General features: G+C 41.8%; 1 protein-coding gene across 4 annotated transcripts in view; it reads right to left on the reverse strand.

The window, feature by feature from the left end:
- Nucleotides 1-20,832, reverse strand: part of cadm1a (cell adhesion molecule 1a) — a 380,582-nt gene that overhangs the window by 73,565 nt on the left and 286,185 nt on the right. For all 4 annotated transcript variants that reach the window (XM_031868998.1, XM_031868997.1, XM_031868996.1 and 1 more), the window contains exon 3: nt 2,814-2,960. In XM_031868998.1, coding sequence (XP_031724858.1) covers nt 2,814-2,960 — 147 coding nt within the window. The remainder of the gene's footprint in view (nt 1-2,813; nt 2,961-20,832) is intronic.

The raw sequence follows: 20,832 nt of genomic DNA on the forward strand, positions 1-20,832 counted from the left end.
AACATATGGCAGTTAGAGCTGCAACATTCCAGCTGGGTGTTTACTACCTCTAGCAACAGTCTTCACATGTTGAACAGGTCATTGTGTCTTGGAAACGTCACCATCTCTGCATACTCTGGTTACTAAAAATAGTGATAACAACAATACATATTAAAAGCATCATTCGTTTTTCTTGTCACAGAAGTTAGCTGCTGCTGCTTCGTGTGAGTTGAACAATGTGACCCACTGTTCTCATACTTTTTTTGTAGTAGTGGAAGAAGTACTCAGATCTTTTACTAAAGTAAAGGTAGCACTACCACTCTGTATAAATACTCTCTTAAGGCTTTTTACGCAACGGGGGTAAAATCCGGACCACTCTGAGTGGATATGAAGTGTAACAGTATGGTGACCAATATTAAGGTTTATTCTGTGAATGTACCTGCAGCCGGTTTCAAAGCACTCATTCCTTTCTGTCTCTTTACCCTCTCTTGCTCTCCATCTCACAAATATAATCCACCACTGTGGATTCAGACGGAGATGGCAGATGTGATATTTTGAAAGGGGCCATGTTGTTTGGAGGCTGCCTGGTGGATGCCATGTCATAATGAAGCAGTGCAGCTGCGGCGAAGATGCCTGGGAGGGATCACAGGAGATCAAGGAGCCCCCCCATCAAAGAAAAAACACCTTGCCCTTGACAGCCAGCTTGTGGGAGTCGGCTCACTGCGGCTCTGCACAACAGCGGATAAATACAGAGCTTGGTTTAGCATACGCACGAAGCCTTTTTGCGAGTGTGCCCTTGTATAATATGTAGAGGGTGTGTTTGTTAGGCAGTGAACATGACTAAGGAGGGGTGGTGAGTGTGCAGGAGGGCCTGACACCTGGCTCACAGGGGGCCAGGAAGTCTCTTATGGATCCAAATGTTGAAAGAACTATGTCATGATTCTATGTACGTTACATTTGTGCACACAGCTGAAGTCTTAGCTCAATAAACAAGTCAACGTATACAAAAAATGTACTATAAACAGGACCTTGTTATATCAAAACCGTATTTGCTAATGCTAATTACTTGTATATGAACAGTGCTGGGATACAACCTGCTCAGAGCACTATGAAATCCATTACTGTAAAAGCCAATAATTAATCATCGGGGCTGATCTTTGTACATTTTGAACTTACAACATAATACTACTGGTATATAGTTACAGAGGTCGACTATATTTTATACTCAACATTCTAAACTCAGGGGCTCAAAAAACATAATTAAAAAACCCGAAAGCTGGCCAGACAGGGCACAGAGTGTCCAACTGAATACAGCTAATTAGAGCTGTGACATTATAATTGGGCAGGATAAGAATAAACACAACAGGTCATTAAATGTTTAGGGATATGAGCTGCTTTTATTAAAGCAGACATGCTGAAAGCGAACCATGTTTGGTAGATTATATTAACCTCATTCTGTATTAATCCTACAGCAGACATGTGGGTCAAACTTAATGTAGCTCCCTGGAAGAAGTGCAAGTAATGTAAGAGAATATTAATCAATGTTTTACAGCTTTACTGCCGGCTCCATTCACATGATTTGGTTAAACTACACAGTTTATCATGTTTTTCCTAATTCATGAGATTTGTCGTCAAACTGCGGCTTGACGAAATTTTTACCAAATGCAAATGATGTGTCAAATGTCTAATTTTATGACTGCCTGCAAAATGAACCAGTGGAACTGACATAAATAAATGCCTCACTGGGATTGATTTCCATGTCATCTGATCACATCAAACTGCTTCAGACTATAATTAAACACATTCCATATCAATCACATAAAGACATGGCAGCGCGGAATGATTTCTCACTTGCAGCGGACAGTGTCTACTACCCGTTACAGCCTACTTTATCCTCTGACAGCCTCATAATAACCCCTTAGATGATCTATGATGTTTTCCTAAACCGATACAACTGTACTGTATATCAAGTGCAGGAGGATAATCTGGAATGTTTAGTGAAACCTGGGCATACTTTATAGGCAATGTTAAGTCTTTTAAGACTGCAACTGTTATCTTTTTGCCATATATTGTCATATACGAGGGAAATTTAACAAATTAAAAGTATTAAAAAAGAACCTGGGACTAAATCTCGTAACTCCATCGAATCTACAAAATGGTAAACAGGTGATTTTGTCTGACTTCGTCCGAGGCAGTGTTTCTCTTAGTTTCACAATGGCCCGTCACACTTCTGTAATGAACCAACATTTTTTTACACTTCTCAACAGCAGTCAGACTGAGGGATTCAACTCGGCGGCTCTGGGGTGGCCCCTTGGTGTGGGAGGATCCCCTCCTGGGACAGTGTAGTCTGACCCGTTTATCAAATCTCGCTCTGATGTTAACATTGTGATGGCAAGGTTTGCTGAGGAGACTAGCATAGGTAGCATCGACTGTATAAAAGAAGCGAAGTAGTCAAGGGGACGTCACCTGCGTTTGTGGACCACACCAGATAGCTAATTAAGCCTTAACTGCCTACATATATACAGTATTTACGTTGCATTTTGAACCCTGACCTTGTGTTCTGAACAAACTGACCATGAATCAAAACCACGCATGGGAAACAGCATAACAGCAATAGTCCCATCAGCCTGTTCATGTTGGTATCTCATTTTGTTCCAGTCTCTCAGTTGCAACATGAAGGAGGAAATAATTAAAATTGAAATTGGCTGCATTAGTGACGGCTTTGAATGAAACATGCACATTAATGGCTGTTTTCATCCGGTCAAAACAAGATGATTGTTCCCCAACAACAGTACACAACAACAGCCCTTAAGTAAAGATTGCATAACACTCACGTCTCATGTTTCTGAAGTAAATCGTCTGCCTGTTGGGGTTGAGCAGCTGGATAACGGACTCGTCATTGTTCTTCACTCGACAGCTGATGATGGCCATCTCGCCCTCCACCACCGACACGTTGTCTGTCACCAGGTTCTGAAACCCATCTGGAAAAGAAAAAGACAGGAACACAGGTGTATCGACAAATGCAAAAAAAGTTAGAGAAACCCTTAAAAGGACAAGTCCTTTTAAGGGTTTAAATTCCCACAACGCACATCATTACAATGACTTTCAGGTGTGTTAATGGCAACCAGGAGGGAGGCGTGAACAGAAATGATTAGCACACATGGGATTAAAGGAAAGCGGAGTGAAAACCTACCGAGTAAGGACAGACCTTAAGACATTTTGACTTGTCACAGTAGGGAAAAGCACAGGTGTAAGTAATGAAATGAATTGTTGCCGAATTCCATTTAGCTGCTTTGCTTGCAGGTTCCTGGTATCTGCATGTTGGCTCATGTTCAATTTCAACAGTTGAAATGAACAGAGCTATAGTTAGTGTTATCAGTAACACCCAAGTCAAAATCTATGCTGTGAGGAAGGCCTATAGTCTATCTATTTTTACCTGAGCTGGACATTAAAAATGATTAAAAATAAGAAATGCCGTCATGTGCTACTATGCAACAATAGAACACAAGCACTGCAGACAATGCTCTAGAACAGTTTGTTGTATAGATGTGCCTTATGTTCTCCTTTCTTTAGTAAGTGTTTTGGTTTATTATACCATTTAATTGGCTTTGGTAACCTGCAGCAAGTGGTGGACCAAAACCCTTTAATGCATGACCACGGGAAATAAAGAGAACCGAGTGACCAGAGAAGGTCAACAGGCCTGTGGGCTGAGAAAAATCGTTCACGGCCTTCGTCGGTCATCAGCTGCAACTCAGATTGCTACACTTCATTGTTTCACAAACAGTATCTCTACCTGTAGAATGAAAAATGGATTCTTTCTAGCTCTGTGCTACTTTGATTTGAAAAACTACAGTAATAACATCTCAGACTTTGCTTTGGCGTTGCATCCATTGTTGCCATTGATGGCAAGCCTTGAGTGGCTTTGGTTTATTTTAAATGATTGCAACAAAACAAACACCTGGCAGGTTGCCAGCGGTGGCTGCTAGTTATCAGTCCCCAGCGCAATATATTTCATACTGAGATGCAGCACACATGCACACAGACACATGGCACCATGGCGAAACACAAGCAGGCAGTCAAAGTGAAACGTCAAATCAGCAATTTTGGATACCAAGTGAGTGTATTTGAAATGTTTCTGCTACTCAGTAACAGAAACAATACTGTAGAACACATTAGACAACAATACTGGAAAAAGGTGCAGGTGGTCATGCAGGAGAACACTCTGCAGGTGTACTAATAAGACTGTCCTGTCCAGCAGCTTGTCCACATCTTATTAAAAGAAACACACGCAGCACCAAAATGACATCCGACTGACAGAGCAGACAATTAGAAACACAGAATCACTTATAGAATACATATTAACACATTAACTTATATTACTTTTAACTAGCCTTGTATTGAACAAACTCCTACAACTTGCCAAGATTGGACTACGAGACATTTGTGATTTTCCGTGGTCTTTCCGTGTCCGCCGAGACACACGTCAGACTAAAAGGGGAAGCAATTAAACTGAGCACCTGCTTGGCTTTTTCATGATGTCCAAAGGATTAGGTCTGTCAGCAAGCTTGTCGTAGATGTTATCAAACTACCGTAGCCAAAAGGAGGCAGAATAAAAGATAACCATTAGGGCCTCGTGAGGCGTCCCGGACACAGCTTGGCTTGTTTTCCACTCTGACACATTATATAAGATAAAATGACACATTTGTTTCTGACACCCCACGTATGCTAACCTGATGCGTCAGATGGTTTGTTACACAGAACCATGCAAGAAGACGTCATTGGAAAACTGTTTCCACAAAATTCTTGGCATGTGATTGGATGAACCATCTGTCGGTCACCGTTAATAATGGGTTACATTCAACCCATCAGATCCACGAACCATATGATCGAAGAAGAGCGAAATCGTCTCTTGCATCTAGAAAAGCCTTTAGTGATGTTTTTTTACTCTTCTTTCAATGAAAAAATACTCTCCCAGTTCTGATATGACTGATGCTATTGCAGCATCTACGCGACCGGCGTTGGTTCAGGCACGAGCGCATCACTTCCAGCTTGACAAGATGGATTTTCGTGTGATTTGTGATCCCGCGATTCTCACATGATAGAGCAGCAACCCAGCTGCCGTGCGAGGCAACACGCATGCCAGATTGAAACATTTCCAGCCTGATATTGTGTAATCTGTGACCCAGTCAGTAAAAGGTAAATACATTCACTGCTTTCCCTCCACTGCTTTTTATCAGTGTTAATTTGGAAAAGCACTACATTGTACCAGCATTCCACCTCATAGATATTACAGCTATTACAAACAGGTGGTTCAATATGAGGCTACGATGTACAAATGGAGTTGGGTGTTCTCGTGAATTACTTTTCATTCATTTTGAGATAAAGGGTTACATAAATGTAATTGTGGACTGCCAACGTTAAACCAGATCATATAAACACTGCCAAGCTTGCAATTGAGGTTAAGAGAAAACTTATGGATAAAGTCTTTGTAATCCCCCCTAACACTCTCCTCCTACATAGCTACAAAAATAGCATCACAAATAACATCTTCTCACAGAGGCTAAAAGGACCGACTCAGGGGCGGTAGGGGGGGGTGAGAAGTGAAAGAAACTAAAAAAGAAAGGAAAAAAAACAAAACTAAAATGCAGGAAACATCAACTGCTAATTTGCATGCCTCAGTTGTCAAGCACCTCTAAATATCCCTGCCATTTAGTAGACAAGGAGGATGAGGTGGGAAGAGAGAAATTGCATCCTCTGATGCTGACAGATAAGGATAGACAGCTTTACAAACGAGATTCAAATGAGCATCCCTTGGTGGCCCGAACACAGCCCTAAATAAATGAACCTCGCCATCTTTAATATTCAAGACCGAGCCTCATTTTTCAAACATGTGCCGAGGTGGGCGGTAAGGTGGGCATCTGGTTATGATAATACGCTAACATACTGGAGAATGCGTTTCAAGGCATCCTCTGAAGGTTACAAGGCAGCAGCAGGGTGCTGCAATGTGTCTGCTAAGTTGTGTGTTAAGTCAGGGGAGGTAGTCCGACGGACTTCAAGTGGCGGCTGCCATGTCAGCTGCCTAATTGTTCCTGTTGTGCTAAATAAACAACTGTGACACGCTGAAAGATGGTACGGGGAGGCGGTGGGCTTTACACTAATTAATGGCCAACAACAACAACCATGTACCGCGGCGGTCAGCTAGGACACTGTCAGAGGTGCTGCAGGAAAAGCACTTCTTACATTGTGCACGGCGAAGGCTGTTTGAAGCTGCAACCCAAAGCTTTTTTGACATTATTTTTGGCATGAAAGTCTTGAGCTGGAGGTGAGTTTGGAATGTCACTTTAAAAAACAAAGAAAAACAAAAAAACAAGGGCCAAAGCTTGTAACTGGACAGTTTGTTATCAGGCAACCTTTCCTCACAAACAGGTTTTGCCTTAAAGGGCCAAACCACTGGTTTCACATGTTTTAGTACATTTCTTACTTCTTTTATTATGAGGTAGTGTAAACATAATAAAATAAAATGACTGCAGAATTAAAGCTGTACATAATTATTAGGTAAGAATATAAACAATTATTGGTAATTACGCAATTTTGTTTTATCAAATTATACTTCATACTGTAGACTGAACATGATAAGGGTAATTTAACTTGTGGATAATGATCGTGATCAAAAAATTTGTGCTGTTTATGGTCATTATTTGTACTTCGTGTGCACGAGGACGAACATTATGTTTCACTGAGAAACAAGTAAACTACACCGGGTACCTTCAATGATCCGATATGCTATTGACATGTTCTCGACATAGCAAACTGTCACAACCACGATCATATAAATATAGTTCTCGATTCAAAATAATGTCCAAATATTTCTTTGTGATGACAGAATGAATATTTCATGAGCGCCAGAAAACTGACAAACACAAGGTGAAGCTCTGTGTCGACGTTTTTTAAATGCAAATGGCGGCATTCCCTGTGTGCTTCTTGGAAAACCTGTGAGGGCTTTATGGAAGCTGCTTATAAGCCGTTTCGTGAGAGACAGCCCATCGAGACGTGTGACAAGTGTTGGTGCATCAAGTTTACCAACTGAGGGGCAGGGGGACAAAACGAACAATACACTCCCTTCAAACAAAACACTCACATTGAAGCTTTCACTGAGACACATTTAGTCGCAGCTGACAGTGCTGCACATCGGTATGAGAACAGTAGAAGATAAACTCATATTACTGAAATAGACATGATAATGACACATCAGAGATGTTGGTGGGAGTATTGTACAATTGCTAGTCTTAGTGCATTTTCTCCAAATGTTCAATTTGCCTTTTCTCGTCATAAACGAGCTTCTGCATTTACACACACACGAAGGGACTATCACCATCCATTTGTCCACTGGACAGATGAAGCGACTGACAGTTGAACATTAGTCTGAGGAAACGGTTGAGGGAAGTAGAACATCTGGTGTACAGTATTTCAATGCCAATAAGTCAGGGTCCCCACGGAAGAGCTCTGTCACTCATTCAGCAAAGCTTTGAAGTGCACATCTTTCCAATCTCCCAAGCAATATACTACCTCGAGGGTGGACATATTACTATACTCTGCATCAATCTAGACCAGGAAACTCTAAACCGTGTGGTGAAGAACAGGAATATGTCCATGCCTTATTGGCCTCCAATTCAAACAGACAAAACCAGAGCAGCTGCGGGGAAATATGATGTGATTATGGAATAGCCTAATTGCTGGAGAGTTATTGTTCACTGACAATGACAAAACCTTTTTCCAAAGCACACTTTACATGAGTTTTCACATCCAGACTCGTCATTGTTCATTTTGGAATAACATGAGAGAGTAAATATGAAGGAACTGTTAGTCCGTCAATAGAATCATGACCCAGCTTGCAGGGACTTTTAAAAACTGTTGAAATACACTCCAAGTGCTTTCCTGGATTCTACAAAATGGTAGTTTTGAAGTGACTCTAAATCTAAATCTAAACATAATAAAGTACATGATGTCTAAAAAACAAAGTGCAGCCCTAACGGAGGCCAACAACCACCGGGAACGTGTCTGACTTATTGCCGAGAATGCGGACACAGCTCCTACTGCAGTCATACAAAGACCGGATCGCCCGTTGTAATGGGTCCGGCACCCCATACTCCCGCAGCACCCCCCACCAGAACCCCCGAGGGACCCAGTCGAAAGCCTTCTCCAAGTCCACAAAGCACATGTAGACTGGTTGGGCAAACTCCCAGAACCCCTCCAGTAGTCTTGCGAGGGTAAAGAGCTGGTCCACTGTTCCACGGCCGGGACGGAATCCGCATTGCTCCTCTTGAATCTGAGGTTCGACAAACGGTCGGAGCCTCCTTTCCAGCACCCTGGCATAAGCCTTCCCCGGGAGGCTGAGTAGTGTGATACCCCGGTAATTCGAGCACACTCTCCGGTCCCCCTTTTTGAAAATGGGAACCACCACCCCGGTCTGCCAGTCCATGGGCACTGATCCCGGCCCCCATGCGACATTGAAGAGGCGTGTCAGCCAGGACAGCCCAACTATGTCCAGCGCTTTCAGCATCTCAGGGCAGATCTCATCCACCCCCGGCGCCTTGCCACCGAGGAGCTTTTTGACTACCTCAGCGGCCTCTGCCAGGGATATGGGTGAGCCTCCCCCTAGATCTTCAGGCACTGCCTCCTCTGCAGAGGACATGTTGGTCGGGTTTAGGAGTTCCTCAAAGTGCTCTTTCCACCGCCCGACGATGTCCCCTGTCCGGGTCAGCAGTTCCCCCCCCCCTGCTGAGAACAGCCTGGGGTAAGCCCTGCTTTCCCTTCCTGAGTCGTCGGATGGTTTGCCAGAACCTCCTTGAGGCCAACCGAAAGTCCTTCTCCATGGCCTCCCCGAACTCCTCCCATGCATTCACGACCACCGCAGCTGCAGCCCTTCTGGCCTGCCGGTACCTGTCAGCTGCTTCGGGAGACCCCTGGGCCAACGGTCCTGTTCGTGACTTTCACGGACAGGATCTCAGGATCGCCTCTCTGCTGTTTGCAGATGATGTGGTCCTGTTAGCCTCCTCGGATCGTGACCTCCAGCATTCACTGGGGCGATTTGCAGCCGAGTGTGAAGCGGCGGGGATGAGAGTTAGCACCTCCAAATCTGAGGCCATGGTGCTCTGCCGGAAACCGGTGGATTGCTCCCTCCAGGTGGGGACGGAGTGCCTACCTCAAGCGAAGGAGTTCAAGTATCTCAGGGTCTTGTTCACGAGTGAGGGTAAGATGGAGCGGGAGATCGACAGACGGATCGGTGCGGCTGCAGCAGTAAAGCAGGCGCTGCACCGGACCGTCTTGGTAAATTGAGAGCTGAGCCGGAAGGCAAAGCTCTCAATTTACCACTCGGTCTACGTTCCTACCCTCACCTATGGTCACGAACTCTGGGTCGTGACCGAAAGGACAAGGTCGCGGCTACAAGCGGCCGAAATGAGCTTCCTCCGTAGGGTGGCCGGGCTCAGCCTTAGAGATAGGGTAAGGAGCTCGGTCATCAGGAGGGAGCTTGGAGTCGAGCCGCTACTCCTTCGCGTCGAAAGGAGTCAGCTGAGGTGGTTCGGGCATCTAATTAGGATGCCTCCTGGACGCCTCCCACTGGAGGTTTTCCAGGCACGTCCAACTGGGAAGAGACCCCGGGGAAGACCCAGAACACGCTGGAGGGATTACATCTCCCAGCTGGCCTGGGAACGCCTCGGGATCCCCCAGAATGAGCTGGAACATGTTGCCGGTGAGAGGGAAGTCTGGGTCAGCCTGCTTGGCCTGTTGCCACCGCGACCCGACCCCGGATAAGCGGAGGAAAATGGATGGATGGATGGATGGATGTCTAAAAAACGGGAAGAAAATTGTAAAAATAATGTCCAGTAATGCTTAAACTCTCAGTAGTATAGCTAACAAAATATAAATTGTTCTTGAATATAGAAACAAAAATATAAAATAGGTGTGTTTCTTGCTATCAATTTTCCCAAGTGCTGGATTTGTGGTTGTAAATGTAGTTTTCAAATGAGGCAAATATTGAGCAATTTAATGCTTTGGGCCTTTAAAGGTATTTCTTGACAAATACAAATAGATATGGTTAAAATTGACAAAGTGTACTTTTTAAGTTTTAGCCGGTGTCATGCCTCTTTGGTATTTCCAACTTATTTTAACAATGGCCAGTAACATATTTGTCCTGTGGCACTTAAAGGGAGGGAGGGATTTCAGCCTTTGGCCATCCATATGAAAAAGTGGAAGCAGCAAATCCCAGATTAAAGTTGTCAGACAATGACACTCTACACCGTACCGTACAAAGCTAGCCTGAGGCCCAAATTCACTAAGGCTGAAATGGAAGGAAAGAAACGCCATGTTCCATTTGCCTCGGCTAACAGCGCCATGCTCCCATTTGATTCAATAAAAAATGTATGCATAATAAGTTAGGTCACACAGATGGCCACCATGACAGTGACAAAGATTTCCATCAGGAAATCAAACCCACTGTCGAACTGACATCAATTTTATTTGTAGATTTTGTTTTGTTGATCACAAATCACTCACTCACAGGATAAAGGGGTTGCTGAAAATATTAATAAATATTAATCTGGGCATCAGTCTGTCAATGTGTCTCCCTGTGGTGTTATTAGTGGTAATAGCACTAGTATTGCATTTTTTATAAGTTCTACTGGTAGACATACATTTATTCATACGGTCTCAATCAAAAACATGATGCAACATTCTGTAATCTTATGTAGTATAGTGTTTCTTTGATTGTTGTACTTAACATTTGCGTGCACCGCTTATGATCTTCACAACCAATCGAGAGACATTAATTTAATTTTGACATTTCAAGGAGTGCATTGAACAGCATACAATCATTTTCTCCTCTTTTGATGTTATGGCTCCTGCTGACATACAAACAAATCTTTGCCAGAGTGTCTATGTGTGTACGGGTGTGTGTGTGTGAGAGTGACTGTGGTTTTACCAATGTCTGATTGGCGTCAGTCCGGTCTGATTGCATGATTTCACGGATGTGTTTGAGCAAGTCTGATTGTGTGTCTCTGTGTTGACTGCAAATAGTTGATTCCTGAGTGATCTTTCTGGACAAGTCTGCAAGTACAGCATTATTAAATACCAGGAGGATTCTTTTCCACAATAATGGCTACAGGCCATGCAACGTAATGATGCAGTTGATCTGGAAACTGTGCTCACATTGCTAAAAATATGTCCAACAGGACAACAAACACGAGCGGTCAGGCGATCAAATTATACAACAAAACAGCAGCTTTGTCAAAGTTATTTGCAAGAAAAAACAAAAGTGAACGGTAAAATGATCACTCAAATGATCTATTGTAAACATCCATCACCGTTTAAACACATTCTCAGGGGTTAGAAAAGGATCGTGCTCGACGGACCTTCGCAGCCAGCTCGTGACTGCTGCTTGTGATTGTGGTTTTTAAATTATACAGTTATAGTTGTGTCTAAACACGAGGAGACATGCTTACACACACACAACTAGACAGACGCTAAAGGGTGCCTCCGTGCATCGGAATCAAATATCGAGGGGCAGTGACCAAGCTGCTGTATTTGACGAGTTGAAGGTGAGACTTGCACGTGAGACGGTTCACGGAACAACTTCCTGGTTTATCTTTGACCAACCGAGCTTGTCGTAGTTTTGTTGCCGTGTTCTCAGATCTCAGCACTTCTAATATTATAACTGAGAGAACCAATGGCCAGACCTAGCACTAGAAGACCCGAGATGAAATGCACAACAATTATCCTACGTGTAAACCAAAGCAGAAATCCATGACTTGCTTTTTAAAATTAGTTTGATGCCTTAGACGACTGGAACCTGTCAACGTCAACTACGGTCTCTAAGAACAGAACAACCCTTGAAACAAGCTGCTTGCCATGTGAATGCTGTGACAGCTAGAGGCAGCCGAGAAAAGGTCAAGATCCTTGTATGGCCTGACCACTTCAAACAGCAGAATCCCTCTCGTTGAGGATTTGAAGGAGACAGATCATTTCAACTGTGTGTGTGTGTGTGGACTGTTCAGAAGGAAGCTCAGAAATATGACACACAGAATTTGTGGTATAGGATCCCATTGGTCAGTTTCGTGACCAGACTCCACAATACGTTTCTGACTGTGTCTCTAGTGGCTTGTTGTAACATACAGCAGAGACATAGCATGCTAGTACTGTCAAAGGCTACCCGGCTCTGCCAAGAGTGTTCTCCAAAATGAGATTATAACCAGATGAATAGCTATGTGTGTCTTAAAAGAAACTTACATGTTTTATGTGTTGCTATAAAAATAAAAAAGATTCATTCAGAGTCCAAAGATAAGACATTGCAGCTTACATTTGTGTGTGCAAATGGTGCACATAACTGCAGAACTCAACGAAGCATTTCATCTGTTCTCCATTACTTTGTTTTGCTGCAGCTTTTACCTGTTAACGATTTATAAGTTTTGTTGAGTAACTACAGAGGTGCTCACAAATTTGTATTGTTCCATTATTGATTTTTGTGGATTTTATAATGTGTTGAGGAGTTTTACTGAGCAGTGAATGGTTTTATAGAGCCCTGGTGGGGGCACATTACAATGCATCATACAATGACTGTTTAGCATTTTGTCATTAACTGAAAATAAACAGCTGCATTTTTTTTTTTTTTTCAAATTCATAATCCTGAGCAGAGTGAATTAATGCTGACAACAATGGAGCCATTACAGAGGTGATTGAACATTTTCACATTGGCGTGGCCTTTAGGTTTTAAAGGGTTTGTTTGATGTGTTCCAGTGCCCAGTTAAACATAAACCAATTCACAATCCAAGGTTTTTTTCTAAAATGTGTCTTTATGAGTTTTTTTTAATATAAAACCATTTTTTACTTATAATGATTAATATGTACAATTGTGAATACATCTTTTCCCGTGGTGGCAGCAGTGTGCTTCTGTAACCCTCTGACATGAAGGAATTGAGACTTCAAGGGAGTGAATTAACAAATGACTCTTTCCACTATATTCAATAATACATGTGAAGCACCTTCAAAGAGTCATCTTTTGAAATAAGCTACACATCCATCAAACATCTGCCAATGTTTGTTGCGCTAAAGTTGTAATGAAGATTCTTTTTTTAGTGCCAATATCCTCTTTTCTAGTCTGACATTGCATTATTCAACCACATAATCCATAATAGACCAAAGCTAAAGCTGGTGGTTGCAGAAACCCCCCTCTGAGATTCCTTCAAATGTAAGATAATGCATCTGACTGAATTGCTAATAAACTGCTTAAAAGTGTCATAGAAATACACAGCGCCTAGAGGTCCAGATGGAACACCGTTATGGTAGTTATATCATAGCAGCTCAAAATGTATATTCTCTCTGCCACAAATAGAACTTGAGACCTCATAGCCTCAAAAATAATGCAGCATCATAGTTGTGGAGATATTACAGTTTGGACCGAAGCGGTGGCCCAGCTAACCGACATTGCCACACCTAAAGTCCGGCTAATTGTTTGACTTTAAATATAATAACTTTGCACTGTTGTAACTAACATTTATTAAAGCAACAGCAATGATACTAAATACTTCCCACAGCTCTATTCCAGAAACCCCACCCCTAGACACACACACACACTGTACCTCTCCCACCAATGCTCGGTGGATTTGTGACACATTATGTAAGAACAGGGTGTGAAGAGCTTTATAGGGTGTTACATGCTTGCAGCGAGCATGTAAGTGGCTTTTGTGCTACCACTGCTGCTGTATACTGCACAAAAAGCCTTTATCTCTCGCTGGGCCTAATGGGTGCAAAGCAAATTTCGACAATGCCAGTAAATATAAAAGGAGGAGGATTTCATGGCTGTCAGTGTGCTGCAATGTTTTGGTTTGTTTATAATAATATGAAATAAAATATGGAAAACCAGCAATCCCATTCATCTATTCATTTGTATGTTAAACCATATGTCTAACCACTTTATGCTGCATGTTTGTTTTGTTTTCTCCAGCCAATCTTGCAGCTATTTAAGAGCAGGTACTGCAAGTTGTACAAAAATGTATTTCAAGCATTGCTGCTTCATAGAAATAATCTCATTAGATACGGGAAGCTGCAATGCCTGGAGTCAAAATAAGCATGTCAGTTAAGTCCAGTGTTACTATAATGTAAATTAGTCTTTGGAGAAGAAAGAAAGGCGATTATAGAGTAATTATTGATAAATATGCGACAGCTGTTCCAAAATTGATTTCAGAGTGTTGTTCCAAAAATTTAACTGAATGGATGCTAGGAGGAATTCAACACAGATTACATCTAAACTAAAGTTAAAGCGCCTCGCTAGCGTTCCCTAGAGGCTGCAATGTTCACTACAACTGACAACTCTCAACTATTGGACGCATTCAACAGCAAACTAGGGCTCCAAAGAGGTAACGTCTCAGGTAGCCAATTTCTGCATTTTAGGGGATCGTGTTGTTTTCTTTTACCCTCGCCAACTAGAAGTGAGTGACCTATATCTGTCCTGCCACAGTCATTTCCAGTCTACATATAACCTTTAATAGAAGCAGTTAACATTTTGCAACCCGAGAAATAAGAAAAATCTTGATTTAATATTTCTGTAAGTGGACTAAGTAAAGCTGTACATTTTCCTATCATCTAATAAGATGCCCCTGTTCTTAATCTTGCATATAAAGCTTTGATGAAAAAATGCTGGACTCACTTGATTCAAGGAGCAAATTGGAGATGAGAGAGTGGATTCAGATGTTTAGAACCAGGTTAAGGTTCATCACCTTGGGAACTTGAATGTGCTCGGTTCACAACAAACGGCCACTTATATTTTTTTAAAGAAGAAATTACATCCTAGTGGCACTAGATGAATGAGAGGTCAAGGGTCCAGAATACATTTGAGATTCATCCATTGGGATACACAAATATTCAGAGAAATCGATGTGATCTCCAACTAATGTATTTTAGTGTGTTATATTTTCCATGAAATGTCAGCTGATGCTGCTTAAGCTTGATATTCGTTTACATGCTCTCTGGCTCACCAAAAGCCACTTAACATCTAGAGCACATGCTGTTTGAAATACAGAAAGCACAACTGCAGCTCAGAAAGCTTTGCATGAAGTCTCCTGATACAGTGGGTAAATGTCATGATCATTTCACTGGTGACTCTTAACATAAATTAGCTGCACTTTAAAGGGCTAGTGTTTATGATTTCCGGGATCTATTGGTAGAAAATAAATATGTTTTCATGAGTGCATAAGCACATGAAACAACAATTTTGTTTAGTTGTCGTTAGTTTAGGATGAACCTTCATATCTCTCATTTATCTCTCAAAGCATTTGACGTTTTTTCGTTACGTGAAGGCCACTGAATTACTCCAATACCCATGAGCGGAGAGGTTGGTGTCAATCCGCAATGTCACCACTAGATGATACCGAATACAGTGGTCCTCTAGGAACAGCTCCACATACAGTATACCACTCCGGAAAGTAAGTCAGCTATCATCTCCGTCCACTCACGGCACAGAGCGATCTTCAAGTTCAACTTGAAAAGCCGATCAGAAAACCTTGATGGGTTATTTTATTTCATCCACCACAATTCTTTTGAAAAATTCTGACCATTTTGACTGGTCAAAATAGTTTAAAGTGAAGTTTTCAGTTCCCCTTCAGACAAGTTTTAGGTATGTAAAAATACTCTGCTATGATTCATGTTTTGTTTAACATGGTTTTCCTGCTGCTTGAGCTAGGTTGACCGTTGAAAGAGCAGTGCGCATCAAGATGACAGCAGAGGGCTCCATGAATGGCTCGCAATCTGCAGCTATAGTTTCGGCATTTGTTTTCTCTGTTAGAGGAAACATCGGAGAGACTCAGCCATACATGAGGAGTCTGTTGGGCATCAAAATCTGCACACATCAGACTGGCACAGACGCTTACCACGCAAAACGTCACGGTCGCACCCCTTTTGGGGGATAGAACACCGAAGATACTATGTTGTGTCGAACACCGTCTCCCCGTCTGTGTGTCGGCATTTACGTATTAGACAGCGATCGCCTTTCGAATTTGGCATTCACCAAATCTAGCTCGCCTGAGGTATATTTGAATATCAGATGTTAGGGAAGTGCACAGGGAAGGGAAGTCTCTCGCTCTCTCTCTCTCTCTCTCCCTCTCTCCAGAAACACTTACAGCTGCAATAATGCACATATATATATATATATATATATATATATATATATATATACTCCACTCAACAGGGCAGTTACATAAACCAGGTGCATCACTTTACATATGATCTCCTACAAATTAGCATCTAAAGCAGGCTTTCCTCCCTTCTCTTCCCCTCTCCACCTCACTGTCCTCCCGCCTCTTTGCTCAGAGGAGACAGAGGGGAGGTATTGTGCCCGGATTCAAATAAAGAGATCGAGAAGTAAACAGAGGAGCGGCGAGGGAGGCAGGAAGGGTAGGAGGGAGGGACGGATGGAATGTGGCTGCTGGCTGGTGTCGCTAATGAGGAAAATGGAGGGTCATGTGGGAGCCATGGCTGGATGGAGAGGGGGGGGAGTTGGTGTAGTATAAAGAGTCAAGATCACTTGAGTGGTGGGCGGATGCTTCGTGTGAGCGTGTATCATCCTGCGGAGTTCTCTCTCTCTCTACCTGCTCAAATTGTGTGCTTTGACATGTGCTTAGACTACACAGTGGCGGTGCATGCCTTTACTTGTGCGAGTCAAACCAGGTTATCCATGAGTTAGAGTGTGTGTGTGTGTGTGTGTGTCTGTGAGCGCAGTGTGTACGTAAGAGTGGAGGGGGCGGCAGCCAAGTGATTAATGCGTCAGAGAGGCAGCTGTGGTCTGGGCTCACTCATTTGGAAATATCTTTCAGGGAAGAAAGACAGAGCGGGAGAGCTTTGAGAAGAGGGGTGGGGGGGGGGTGGTGCTTCGACATCACTTGCCAGATAAACAAAAGTGAGCTGAGAGCTTTTACCCGGGTCGAATGGGGCGGTGAAGGGGAGAGAGAGAGAGAGAGAGAGAGAGAGAGAGAGAGAGAGAGAGAGAGAGAGAGAGAATTAGAGAGAGAGAGAGAATTAGAGAGAGAGAGAGAGAGAGAGAGAGAGAATTAGAGAACAGGGGAGGGAGGTAGAGGGCACTGCAGCATCCTTCTGTCCTCTACCATATCAAGATTCATTAGTGTCTCCTTTGAGCGTCAACCTGTCTGCAACTCACAAATATTGAACAAGTTCAGAGGAAAGCACTTCATAATAACCATCGTCAATAAATAGGTAACGGATAGTTAATTACACTTTAATTAATAGTTATTTCCCTGTTAGCAAAAAATGAAATCGTAATCAATAATGTTTACTTCTCATTGATAATGCTATAATTGGTTGTTATTTTATCATTAGTTTAATATGAAAATAATTAGTTTATAAATGATATATTTTATCAGCTGATAAGAGATGATAATCACATTCTGATCACAGTATAACAGTGTATTGTTCCATACATTATGACATCCTTTGTACCATATTAAGTGTTTGATATGATTCGTAAACCTTTAGGAAATTGTTGGTAAAACATCTATAAACATTACAGAGACAGATGGACTAGAAACCAATCGTTAATCATTGACAAAGTATCAAATATCTATCTGAATAATCTATATATATATATGCTTTACTTTCTTTATTAACCATTTAATGAGGTATTATAAACATCAGATCCAACTTTATGAAAGCTATCCAGGTAATCTTTATAGACAGTTTACAAACCAAATATTAACAATTGACAAAGTGTTACATATATCTGTTCATCTGTCTACAGTATGTAATGTTTATCGATGTTTTATGTACGACTTCTTAAAGGGTTATGACTCATTTATCAATACTTTTTATGGCACATCAAATGGTATATGAATTTCAGCAAGATCAGTCAGCTTAACTGCTTGGTGTGTTTCTGGCAGATTATAAAATCTGTAATGGATCCGGACACTTTAATTCTTTCCTTAAAAACGGGGCTCATTTCACAGGTGAGCAAGTCCGGCTCCAACTTACCGAACTGAAATCATGTAAGTATCGAAGATGTTCTTCACGTGAGGCATTCACCTCTTTGATAAGTGCACACAATGCTCCAACTGAAGAAAAACAAGGAGTGCAGGTGGGAAAACTCTTGTAGGGCTACTGTGCATCCCGACTCAACCCTTTTAAAAGTGTTGCGAGTCGTGTGGATATTATGTTGAGTCAGGCAGCTGCAGAACAGCGTGATAAAAGGCAGTGAGGGGATATCTCACCATCATCTCCTGACTCATGCAGGGCGAAGCAGGTTTACTCCTCTGGGGCAACGACAGGTGACAAACAACTGATGACGAAGGTGTTCTTTCGAAGAGTTAGCCCAGCAATGCAATATGTCTGTCAAACAAACAGCACCTGACAGCCATCTAGTGACGCAAAGATATGACTAATAAGATGTGTGATTACTTGAAAATGCTATTGAAGAAATTCAGTTTCGTTGAATAATTCAAATGGGTTAAAAAAAGAAAAGAAATGTGTGATATTTGTACTGTCCTTTCAGTTAGTTGAATATTTGTAATTACTCAAGTATTTATTTATATACATACACATACCGTATGTTTAACATCTTCTTAGCTTGGTAGCTGCAGATATGTCACTAATCAATCGGTTTATTGGAGATAAATGGAAGTTATGTGGATGCTTTTACCATTAACTCCGTACTGTACATGGACACCGAGTTTACTATTTGTTGTTGACCGTTTGCCGGCATCCACTTGGTGATATAATTGGACATTTTTGACTCCATGAGTCGATATGAGGAGTGCACTGTGTGTAACATCTGTGAGGTTCGACCATCTCGTTTGGGGAGGAGGCACACTTTTATAGACTGTACCTCGCATTCACACCAGACTGGAGATGTCAGAGGCGTTTCAACACTAATGAAGCACTGATCCGAACCTTAGAGCAGGCTGACAAACTGACTTTACCAAACTGACGAATATTAAAAATGCAATGGACAAAAAGTAGACTCCGTGCCAGTGTGGATTACGCTTCAGAGGCTGCCCACAATTTGGGACACAGCCATAAAATAGCCGCGGTATATAAGAGGAGGGATTTTGAGGTTGGCCTTACTCAAAAGTCCACAGACATTTTTTCTTCATTCCCAGCTTGCACTCTTCTGTAGCTCCTGTGTAACGCCCACGTACTTTTTCTTACAGTACATTTCATGTAACACAGCACAGTGCAGCCTCTCTCTTTACTGATCCGCTCTCCTACAGCTGTATTTTGGATACTACTTGTGCTAACTGCACATTTTCCTGCTGCTGCTACAGATTTAAAGCTTTTCCCTGGTCACGCACAGTGAGGCCTTTTTTTTTGTCTTTTTGGTGTAGAAGCTACAGCAAATGATGTGGTCTTTTTTTCTCCGAGCACTCAAATACTAATTCGCTGTATGCGACATGACAGAAACATGATTCGGTGCAATTCTGCATGAGGGGGTGGAGAGGAGAGGAAGTCACATGGCTTGACACCTGGAAGCTGCCCACATCCTTCCAGATCCATTCCAAATTCTACGTCATTTTTGTCATATGGAGTATCTATACTGTAATTATATTTAGTTGGTTATTGTGTACACACAACATCTATTACATCTATCCATCATATGTGGGGAATCCCTCTTCTGTTGCTCTTCGTGAGGCTCTTTCCATTTATCCCCATTACAGGGCTATTGGGAGTTGTTTTTTCCACATCTGAAACGTGTCTCAAAGGACAGAGGGTGTTGTATGCTGTACACCTGAGGGCGCAATCTACAGTAAATTAGTTGCATGTGCTCATTCACCATTCTGAAGTGTGTTCATTTTGCTCTTGACATGCAGTGTAAATCACTGTAATCTGACGTGAGAGCAATTTTCTTTTTCTTTTTAAAAAACTGCATTATTTATGTGATAAAACTTTGATAAGTATTCAAGTTTAATTATATTCATTTTGCACAGAATAGAGAAGAAGACATTTTGATATCCAAACCAAAGTGCTGTACGAGAGCTATCTTGTGGCATAGCTAGCAATAGCACACAACGTCACTCAGGGGCAAGTTGTCTCAGTGCTTTCAGGGCAAATCATCACATTGTGATCATTTGGTTGAAAGTATATCAGATGCAGGAAATGGGCACACGAGGCTTGTGCTCCAGACTTCACAGTTAATTTGTGTCAGAATGTTTTCTCTGTTGATGACTCAGATTAGGCAATGTTGGAAATGTCAGTGGCAGCATTTAAACAACGGTGAGCTCGTCAGTTTGGTTCATTCATGTTGCATTAAGTTTTGAATTGGAACGGAAAAATGTCATTTGTTATTCATTTACACTTTTTCTAGAAAGAGTGTGGTTTGGTCTCCGTGTATCTTATTCTATCTTGCCCATGGAAGCCTCTTTGTTTATTTATTAACTTACAAACGTATTTTTATTTGTATTCGAATATCTATCTAAATGATTCAGACTTTTAAATGCATACCGAGTGTGGAAAGCCTCTGCTTTACATGTTGCTATTTATTGAAAAATATAATGTAACAATTTAGCATGCACAGCGTGACAACTTACCCGCTTCTTGGGTTACTTGTCACAAATTAACACTCTGTACTTAACAAGTCATAACTGAAATGAGAAGTATAATCTAGGGATTAAACATTGGTTCACAATCATTTATAATTGATAATGAGTGACTGTGATGGACTAAGACAGAGAAATTGAAGTGAAAGCAAAATGTTAAGCCCCTTGAGGCATATTTGTGATGTTAGGCTATATATACATATACATATATACATACACACATATACATATATACATACATATATATACATATATACATACATATATA

Source organism: Anarrhichthys ocellatus, unplaced genomic scaffold (assembly GCF_004355925.1).
Source record: "Anarrhichthys ocellatus isolate YVR2014 unplaced genomic scaffold, GSC_Weel_1.0 scaffold45, whole genome shotgun sequence".
NCBI classification, from domain to species: Eukaryota; Metazoa; Chordata; class Actinopteri; order Perciformes; family Anarhichadidae; genus Anarrhichthys; species Anarrhichthys ocellatus.